The sequence below is a fragment of the Atheta coriaria genome, unplaced genomic scaffold (genome assembly GCF_025399875.1).
Source record: "Atheta coriaria isolate IRGN ID8LTWV9N9 unplaced genomic scaffold, Caltech_Dcor_3.1 hic_scaffold_5_pilon, whole genome shotgun sequence".
Taxonomy (NCBI): Eukaryota; Metazoa; Arthropoda; class Insecta; order Coleoptera; family Staphylinidae; genus Dalotia; species Dalotia coriaria.
This window is the reverse complement of record NW_027045447.1, coordinates 11,285,680-11,296,943: the sequence shown is the minus strand read 5'-3', so window position 1 is coordinate 11,296,943 and position 11,264 is coordinate 11,285,680. Positions and strand designations below refer to the sequence as shown.

Here is an 11,264-nt window from a genome sequence, read left to right as displayed (position 1 = left end):
CTAAAGATGAAAAAGTCACCGATGGAATGCAACGTTTTATCAATTCATTTGAATTAAATATAAAATGGCGCCTAGGAGTATTTACTGAGTGTGAAAAATAAATTTTTCTGAAAATCCCACTTTTATTAGCACATTAGCAATGCGGCATGTTGTAAACACGTGGGGCACGTCTAGGGCTTTAGTGAAAAGTAAAATTCTTGGAAATTTTGCGTTACCGCAGACTTGGCGCCTGGGCAATTACTAAACAGAGCTTAAAATCGTATTTTTCTTTGAATATTTGCATGACAACAAATTTTAACACAATAAGATTAGGGATAAACTTTTAGTGGTTTTATAATCGTTTTAAAAGTAATATTTTTGAGTACAATATCAAGTTTTATCTAACAATATTTATATATATATAAAAATGAATTGCTGTTCGTTAGTCTCGCTAAAACTCGAGAACGGCTGAACGGATTTATCTTATCTTGGTCTTGAATTATTCGTGGAGGTCCAGGGAAGGTTTAAAAGGTGAGATAAATTCGAATAATTGCCGGAAAAATCCTAAAAACAGCTCTTTTCTATAAAATAAAATTTGACATTGAAATTCAATCATAGTTATAGTTAAATAGTTGAATTCGAGATGGCGCGCTGAAGTGCATTATTGACAAAACTTTATATGCATAATTTCTTTAAATTAAAATTGCTAATCTTATTGGTAGAATTGACTCTTACCACGAGTATGTCTAGAACAAGAGAATAAAAACGAATTACATTTTTATTAAACACTGTCGCAACGAAGTCGCGGGCAACAGCTAGTTTATTCTAAAATTATTCTTATGAATGACACATTCATTTCTACCTGTAGGAGGTGTTTAAATTGATAAAATTAATAAAACTTACAGAAATGCATATTATTTGTGAAATATCGGACGTTTTGATTCCAAAACGAAGTCCAACCATACAAATTAGGCTTACATAAGCGGTATGAGTAACAAAATTCATATTTGCGCTTCAATTATCGCAGCAAAATAATAAATTATATCAGGAAACAGGCGCCACTCGTTTGCATCATATAATGCATGTATTATTAGTATTATTACTCATTTATCCATGAATGAATGAATGAACGCTGAATCTCTGTATAAATAAACAAATAATATTCGTCCGAACTGCAGAAAGGAACAAAGAAATGCATAATGTCAATATAAATCGGTGTGAAGGAAAATTAACAACCGAAAACACTTGTCGCACAAGCAAAACACGAGCAAGTGCAAAATCTGTCTTCACACGCGCTGCAAGTATATGCGCTGAGCACGCGAAAATAATTCACATCGTGGTGTCTTGCGCATTGCTCATACATTTCTTGAATTAATATTTAACTTGGCATGTGTGAACGGAAACGTTGGCATTTTTTACGTTTACACCATCGCAAACATTCACATTCAAAAATAAAATTTAAAAAAAACGAAAGTTTTTCTTGTTCAGTATAACAACCAAATTTAAAATAAATAGTTGGCATGAGTCGATGAATTTTGCAGTGATAAAGTCGTTTACGTTTGATGTCTCAATGAGCCGCCTTTGATGCGCAAGTCCTGAAGTCCTGAGGACCGCAGACAATCATCAATAAAATTGTCATTAAGACCTTGCGATTCCTTGGCGCTTTGTGTCATCTTGTATTTGTCGTCGCGAAACGATTTTAAATCGGCGAGTTTATCGACTGGAAAATGCGCCAAACGTTCATTGAAAGCATGGGAGTGCAATCGTGCGTTACGTCTTTCTTTTTTACTTTTATTCACTGCGTGGAATTTTTGAAGTGAAAAATTATTTTGAACCGCAAAGCGATTAATCTGTTACGCGGAAATGTTGTACCAGGCGCCAGACGCATCAGCAACTAACACATTTTATATTATTAGTCAATAGTTGTTAGTCATTCACACCGCATTACAGGGATTTAAAAAATTAAAATCCATTCAGAGAAAAATTTCTCTCTAGAGCTTAAAATAACAGTTTTTAATTCGTTTTTCCGTCAGTTAAAACTATTATAATTTTGGGGTCAGCGGAAAGTTTAATAAAACATAGCTACATAATATTATCAATGTCATTCCAACTCATTATGCCCGTTGGCCCAGAAGTAATGTAGATATGTGCATCTCTGGCGACAGATTTGAGCTGGAGATGCTCTCGAACCGTTAGTTTTTAAATAAATAACGCAAGATTATGATATCGTGAGTGTGAGTATTTACGTTTTCATTTTGATTGTGTGTGCACGGATAACAAAAATCGTTTAACGATTTTTTCGCTGCGCGGCATTTGGTAATCGGAGGCTGTGTGAAACGATATGAGCGGGGAAGAAATCTTAAACGGCTACGAATTAATGAGAAATTGTAATTAAAGTAAGGAATTCAGATGACGCCGTCTGGGAATAAATAACGATGCATAAAAATTCATAAAATATGTAATAATAACCGTTAAATCTCAAAAAAATTTTTCAAAAATTTTAAAAATTTTCAAAATTTTTAAACAAAATTTTAATTTTCACGTGTTTGCTCGATTATTGATTATTTAGCACAGAAAATAAAACATTTTTTTAATTTAATTTTGTCTTTACTAAAAGTTATTGTTGAGCCATTGGGGTGGCAAATTCGTCGAAGAAGAAGAAAGCTGGTGTGTGCTTCGGTTGTTTTCGTGGTGAAGTCCCCCACCATCATCGTGGCACCGCTAAGTTTCACGGACGCATCCGCACAGTTCGCTCACAACTGGCGTACAGTGGTGCTGAACCAGTATCGGGCTGTACTATTCCAAAAGCGCTCTCCCAAACATCCAGTACTTAACACACAACCCCAACGAAACACAACTTAACACAAACTGCCAAAACATTTAAATTATTACAACATAAGCTAAAAACTAATCCACTCAATCAACAAGTCCAAAACGCAAGTCCGAAAAAGCTTTATCTAAAAATAAATAATACTTAAGCACTACCATAATAACAATAATTTAAGTCCAAAGTTTTCAAACTCCGCGTGTGCGAAATCCAAAACGTGTGTGCGAGACTAATCAATCGGAAAATTATTAAATAATTGTTCGCCCTCGCCGGCGACAATATGAACGACTTGCTCTGTTGTGAATCGTCATCGGTGGTTGAGAATAGAGCCTATGTGGACCCGATTCTACTTAACGACAAACGAGTGCTGCGCAATCTGCTCAAGACCGAGGAACGATATACTCTGCAAACTGTGAACTTTCTCAATGCCCAAAAGGAAGTGACTCCGGCGATGCGTAAGATCGTCACTGAGTGGATGATGGAGGTAGGAGCAATGCACTACCCTTAAATTTTTATTTTCTAAAAATTTCAACTTAAATATTTCCACGTGGTGAGCTTGAATTTGCGTTTAAGCTGCCTAGAGACAACCATGCGCCCCGGTTGGCTGCAATCTGACCAATCACAAATCGCATTGAAATTTTTGCGCTGTGTGATTGCAAAATAAGCTTATAATGTCGCCGAAAACTGTGTAATCGAGTAATTGAATATGCGTGTCCGCGTACGCTATCATATGTCGGTCACGGTGTTTAAATCTCGCGCTAGGTGTGCGCTTTAAATAATTAAAAGGCTTACGCGGCGGTGCGATGTCAGTGCGTGTCTAGCGACCTAAAAAATTCATAAAACACGCAATTTTCCGTGCAAATTTACTTGATCTCATTTTTTCTCGCCAAAAAGAGTTGTAAATCTTATCATTTATTTAGCTTTAAAAAAATTAGGACATCTTTTGCTTCAACAATTCTAATAATACGTAGTGCATGATTATTTCCAGGTATTCACTCAGCTCACTAAGCAAAAAATAAAAATACGCCGGAAAGCATCGTGTTATCAATACTAAACTGCATGTTGTCGCAAAATGTTGAATGTAATTCGATTTGTATGAATTGTATAGCCGTCGTGCTGCTGTAAACATCCTCTATGAATGTGTAAGGAATAATATAAATGATGATTAGGTGGAATAAAGCTTGCTCGGCAATTATAGTCCCTTTAAATTTTTAAATGACAGACATGTCCGAACGTTGTGGGTCATTCACCACCATCGCCAGTGAGTCGATGATTCTATAATGACATTCAAAGCTACAATAATTTTTTTCGTGCATTTTAACTAAATCTATTGCGTCGCCTTCACACCAAGGTTGAATTGTAAATTTTCGGTGATAAATTCAGTAACCGGTCAGTACGACTTTATTCTTGCGAATTTAAGTTAACAGGCGGATTTTGACGATCACGTTCTCGCCTTACACATGCAGCAAATTTTTTTTCGGCCCAGCTGGTGCCTCTCGGATGCTGTTGTCCTTGCGCGCATAGATAAAAAACCACGCTGGTGACGTGGTGACTAACACACATTCATGTAACTGCCGAGAAAATATTCAGTAATTTGATGTGATTTGTTTTACAGGTGTGTGAAGACCAAAAGTGCCAGCATGAAGTGTTCACGCTGGCGGTGAACCTGATGGACCGTTTCCTAGCTACGTGCAACATTCGAAAGAATCAACTACAACTTCTAGGCACATGCAGCATGCTCATCGCTTCGAAACTCCGAGAACCCAAACCCCTGTTGGCGGATACATTAGTTTTCTATACGGATAACAGCATTACACGACAGGAACTCTGGGTAAGTCAGACATAACCTCAATTTTCAACTATTTAGAACTAAGGTGAAAGATTTCAGGCACGTGTTATTAAAAACCTTTTAAATTTTTGTCAGTGTAACGACCTGGAATGCCCATGCAATGTTTGAGTTTTTGATTAATTTATTTACCCATGAAGCACAGTTGCATAATTATTTATTTAAGCTCATTAGAGCTTGCGTTGTTGGAAGCGCACGTGTGTAATTTCTTGGTGGTACTCTAATCAAGCCAAACAAATAAACTGCGCCTTTTAAATTCATACACAGGGTCTTATGGAAAATTGATTTCCCTATCAACAGTGACCGCAATCTCTTCCGACACTTTTTATTTATTGCTTCACAGGCAATTTATTACGGCCCGATTGCGCATATTTATTAGTTTCCGAGGCTAATCTCGACGCGGGCATCGTCCGAAACAATCTTATCAACTTCTTCTTCGTGACCAACTTCTTGCCTTTTGTTCTTCGTGTGCACGGGTATCAAATGGTAAACAACACCGTCGTTTTTAATATTTAAAGGGACTACGATACTGAATGTTTGATGAAACTAGTTTCACGCGTTTTAATACGTAAGTGAGCTTTTTAACGCTTTGTAAATGTGGAGAACATCCTGTTCAGGCAATTATCGGCAATGGAGGGACTGGGACTTCCTGGTATTCGTAAAAGCTTATCCACACGTTGATATTGTATTGTTTTCATAATTTTTTAGGGCCCGCATTTCTATGCCATGCAAAAGGTGCAGCATAATATAACTCACAAAATTTTCAGTGATTAGAAAAAGCTCTGCTAACACACTCGTATAGGAAATTGAGATTTCCTGTTTGCTCGCGCCGATTAAGATAAAGATATTCCAACGGCTGGTGGAACGCAATAAGAAACAATTGAGTACACAAAAAATCCAATTTCAGCCTGTAATTGCTGAGCTATCACGAGAACGATAAATGTTCCGGGTGCAAATGTTACACCACTCACCGAAATTCGCTCAAATTAGAAACATTGTTGCAAAAACATGTTGATAACTCACTTAATGTGTTTCGCTGACGATAATTAGCTCATTCATGAATGGACGATCGGCGATCTATTTATGTGTGTTTACACGCGCGCCGAAAAAAGCCCTTATCACGTCTACGAAATGTCAAAGACAGCTGAGCGAACTGACCCGCGAGCCAGAGATATCCTCGACGCCTTTTATCACCCAGCCAGCTCGCCTCAACACATCTATTACCAGCAATGGAAATATCTTTCATTGATAAATGAACATTATCAGACGATTTTCAGCCCTCACAACAGCTGACTTTTCAAAAATTAATTTTTTTTTTATTTTTCACTCGCTACGTTGAATTGAATAATTTTTCTGGACTACTGGACAAATTTTTGTTTATCTTATTATTTATAATGTGCTAATTATGCGGTTTATTCATATCGTGCGTTGAACTCGACATAAAAATTCGCACGTAATGTAACATTCGATTATTACGTCCATTAGCGTGTGTATAGATTGTGTTTTGGCAAACGCCCAACATTTCAGTATCTTCTAGTTAATTATTTTGGTTGGTAGAGGAACTCTACCTGTCATCGCGCTCGGGAAAAATTCCAGTATACCTGAGATCGTTGTCCCATGCGACGACGTGGCACATATTTAAAGGGATTACCGGTAACAGGTAGAATTCGGATTGCACCTTCTCGGAACTCCACTGAATGAGATTCCAAAGCATGCCGCTGGTTTTTTGGTGTAAACACAAAGTGAAGGAAATTATTTGATAAAAAGTCACTTTTATTGTCATCCCTGATACCTGATTATTGATAAGTGCTTGAATTAAATGCAGAGTTGTTTCATTTGATATTCGTTAAACCTTAAAAGACTATTTGATGTAATTATCTGTACAAAGATGGCTTTAGTGTACCTGTGTGCTCAGTGTACTAATGACTGGAAAACAGTTGGTAATGTTTACTTTTTACGCATGAAAACTTGGCGCTGGAAGTTTGTTTTAGCAAGTCGCGCTTGAGGACGGCCGTGGGAATGGAGTTGTCAATTTGTCATTTGTGGAATGTGTCACTTGCTCTCGCGCGCATTAAAATCGAATGCAAGAAGAAGAAGAAGAAAACATGCGCTCAGCTGGTGCCGATGCCGGTTTACTCGTCAATGAAACGCTTTAATGCGAACAACTTGACGAGCGCCGCAGACGGTGGAATTCGCGGCTGTAAAAACCATGCCACCAGGGCACTACTTTATTATTTTATTTTTTTCATCGCGTTTCAATTTTTCTTTAATTTCTTCATTTTTTCATTGCGATTTGCACAATTTTTTGAACCAGCATTAATGGGCATTCCATGGGTACCTCCAGGGCATACAAAACAACCTTCATTTTCTTCCTATCAAGAAAATACATTCAAAATTTTAATTTTTTAATTCTTTTACAGGATTGGGAAAAATTGACACTTAGCAAATTAAAATGGGACGTTGCCGCCGTAACACCACTAGACTTCCTCAGCCACTTGCTGCGGAGGATACCCATCGAAAGCAGTCAATACCAGCGAGTGAATAGCCACGCACAAACGCTGATCTCCTTATGGGCCAGAGGTAAATTGAATTTACATTCCAGTTGTCTAGGGTTATGACGGGTGGATGTTGTTATGTGTGGGTGAGATGCCAATCAAGCGCAGAGAGAGCCTCGTTTGATCTTCGAGAGTTATGCGGCGTCGTATAATTAATGAGGGTGCCTCGCGAAGCTATGCGAAGTGTCGGAGGCGCGCTTCGAAGGTGGCGTATTCGCTGCAGCGGCCTTCGCATGATCGGTTTCTGCGCTTCACGCACTCGCTTGTTTTATGTATACATACAGACCGATACCAGAAATCTCGCCGGTTTCTCATTATCTTCTTGATTCTTCTGGTTGCTTGTGGCAACAACCAGTTATTTCGCGGAGAGCGCTCGAGACTTTTATGTGTGCATTGCGGTGTGCGGCTTAAAAGATGAATGGCTCTTTAATTTCTTCTTCAAGGTCTGCAAAGGCTCGCTCACTCTCGTTTTCGGCCGCGGTCGCCTTAATATCTTCAACATCGAATTCGCATTTCACACAGCCCGCACACACAGCCTCCGCGAGGACCACTCGAACCACTCCGGCGGCATGTCTGCGCTTTGTCTTTTTATATCTGTGTCATTAACATATCGTCCATTGCGGCGAAGAAGAAGTTTATTTCTTCATAGTGTTTACTTATATACTTTCCAACCTTCATTATCGATACGCATAACCTCAATTTTGCCCTGTTCTTCATTAATGGTTCATTTTTTTTCTTTTTTTTTTGTGTTGCCTACACTCCCACACGCCGTTATCCGCTGATCAGCTGCATTCCGACACGACTCTGTATCCCGAGGTAGCCGTGGATTTATATTTCTCTCCGCGTGCGACATTCATTATCATCTGATACTCCTTACACACGTGTACAACTCGCATATATTCTCTTATCAAATCCAAAGCGTTTTGAATATATTTGTGTTTCCAATGGGTCAAAGGCATCCGACACATTTTTTTTCTTTTCATATTTTTTGATAGGACTGATTCACGCGAGTTGCGAAAGGATGTTTGATATCGTGTGACGCTGCGCGACTCCCGGAGACGGGTGCAAACATCTGCACTGTGTGGCTGTGACAATAATTGCTTTGAGAGACCCCAGCCAATAAATGAGTTACACATATAAATTTTTATTTATTCGCCGAACGCATGTGCGCATGCCGCGGATGTCTGCTCGGCTCGCATGTGTGTTCTTCCTTTGTGCGGAGATTCTTCGAAGTGTCCCCCCGCTGGCGATTCTCATGCACGATGTCAATTTGCGGCCGTCTCGAATTAATCTCGCCAATTTGGGGGCCGGATTGATTCGTTCGTTCAACTTGATGCTGAGAAAGCAACTTTAATGGGTTTAACCCCACACGATGTGACCTCCTAACCTATAATGTACCCTACTCAAAATAGGCAACCAATGTTGGAGAATATTTATTATATTGTGTTGTGGATGAATGAACGGAATGAATGAATAATGTAATTTGTATGCGTAGATGCGTATGTCGCACATCCTTGACTATAACTTGGCCTCTTTGCAGAATACGAATTTTCGAGTCATCCAGCGAGTATGATTGCTTGCGCCTGTCTAGCCTCGGCGTTGATCGGGCTCGGCTGGACGCGGAGCGGAAGGACAGTCGACGGCCTTCTCACACTCCTTCACGACATCACCTCCATCGAACAGGTAAATATAAATTCTCTTACTTAATTTGTATTTCGACTTGAAAATAAGTTTCTACATGTGGATTGGATTCCGATAGCGTTTTATCTAAACAGGACGTGTAAGGGTGAGAGTTCAAAATCAAACGTGGACCTTCAATCGCGATACAGACAGAAATTTGAGTTGAGGCCTATGATGCGTTGTTAATGAACACATCTCTTGCACATTACTTCAATCTCCTTGCCTTGCCTAATCTTATTTATGTTATTGTTGGAGACGCAAGATATCAGTTTCATTCATAAATTTGTCTTTCAACAAAAAACCGTCCAGACTCATTTTTTCATCCAGTCTGGGCTGAAATCCACACACATGTGTGGGACACCTGTTCACTGTTGACTTTACAAGTCAACTTATGTAATACTAGCTTTAACCCACGGCTTCGCTCGCGAATATCTAAAATAATGAAGTTGCTTCCGTACGCGTCTGTAGTCACAGAAGAAGTAACAATGAAGTAGAATGGCGGGAAGTTTAAAATGGCTGAAAGTATAGTCTATGGAAGTATAGTGTACAGTCTCCATAGTGTAGTCAATTGGATTTGATGTTGACGTAGCTGTCGGTAATACAGTGTGATAATACAGTGTGATGGTACTATAGTACTTAGGTTTGAGCTTCATTGCTGGAATGCTAGATGGCGTTAAAGTAGTCAAATAGCCAGATGCGGAGGTATTATTGGCTAAACAATTTCTTTATTTTATTTAAAAATAATTTTTTTTATTAAATAAAAAGTAGCCTATAACCATTCGGGGACCACTAAGAATATGTGCACAAATTTTCATGATGATCGGTTAAGTAGTTTTTGCGTGAAAGTGTAACAAACATAAGGACTTTCGCATTTATAATATTAGTAGGGATTCAAAATGGCGCTGGATTTAATTTGGTATTTGTTTGTTTTTGCAGGATTATCTGCGAACATGCCTGCGAAAAGTCGAGAGCATGGTGTACGCGAACAATACCGAACCGATGGTGGAGGAAGAGGTCCATCACAGGCCCGATGAATTCACGCCGCCGCCCACCACATCCGACAAGTTTGTCGAACACGAGACGGCCGGCACGCCGACGGATGTGCGGGACGTGCATTTCTGAACCAAATAACCGAACTAGTTAGTTAGGCGTTGTCTTGTTTGTAATTTTTTTTTGAAGAATTTTATTATAGCTACATATTTTATATAATTGTACATAACGTAGAAGGTACACATACATAGGTCTTACGCGCGAATTGAACAACGCGATGTGAATGATCGGGTGCTTTGTAAATAACTTAAGAAGTGCGTTGCGAAAACATTCAAGACACAAACACGACTGTAAATTGCGTGGCGACGGGGGAAGGCAATAAATTACGCTTTAAATAGGAAAGGAAGCTCCCGCTTAAACAGCTTCCTAAAGTGAAAGTAATCTGTAAGTGAGCGAAGAATGCAACACAAGTCAAACGCACACAAACACAAGAGAGAAATATTTGTACATATGTTCCTTAATCTGTTGGCATTACTCGAGGTGTGACTTGGCGTTGCGGGATTTGCGAGATGGTTTCACGCATAGTTTTGTAAGATTAGGAAATTAGAGGACCGATAACGCATTATAGTCATGTACAAAGGCGAAGTTCTGTTCCTAAGCAACATATAAAAGCATACAACGGGATTGTTCCGAAATTAATTTAGGTTAGCACGAAGCTTAGGACAAGATGGCGGCTAGAAGTGATCATCGTCTTGAATCCACAAACCAAATTTATTCTTTGGTCGCGCATCTTGGGCAAGAAAATTCCAAAAAAATCAACAAAAAAAAACTTAAAAACATAATTTTAGTAAAGACTGACCAGATTATATTATATAAACGTTTAAATTTAATGTGTCTTCCAAAATACAGCACAAAACAAAAAGCAAAATGAATTTGATTTTATATAGAACGTATGTGATTTATATATTGCAAGTACCTAATATGCATGGGCATATGATAATTCTAGTGTGCTTAAAATGTCATAATTTTATTAGTATTAATGTTATTGTGTATCACATTTCCAAACGACGACACAACCACACCGATCACTGCCATAATACGATGATTTTACAAGTCATATCAAGAAAATTTACCTCAGAGACAAGTTGATTTTAAATATTCAGCGAGATACATATCACTAAAGTTGTAAAAACAATGTATATAATTATATGAACCATGAAACACATGTTATTTTTACATTTTACAAGTGCCCAATTGCAATTGATTTATTAGTTTGTAATGATTGCGATCGCTACCTACTTACGAATATTTTGTAAGCGATATTCCTATATTTTTATAATGTGAAAACGAAACACTAAATAAACATGCAAATGAATTCTACCTGCGC

The 11,264-nt window shown here is 38.4% G+C and overlaps 1 protein-coding gene across 1 annotated transcript; it reads left to right on the top strand.

Annotated features, from left to right (window-relative positions):
- Positions 1-2,737: 2,737 nt before the first annotated feature.
- On the top strand, positions 2,738-11,257 carry LOC135792464 (G1/S-specific cyclin-D2-like). Its single transcript, XM_065303111.1, has 5 exons — positions 2,738-3,290; positions 4,422-4,637; positions 7,073-7,232; positions 8,748-8,890; positions 9,824-11,257. The coding sequence occupies exons 1-5, from the start codon at positions 3,087-3,089 to the stop codon at positions 10,007-10,009; spliced, it is 909 nt and encodes a 302-aa protein (XP_065159183.1). The 5' UTR covers positions 2,738-3,086; the 3' UTR covers positions 10,010-11,257.
- Positions 11,258-11,264: the final 7 nt, after the last annotated feature.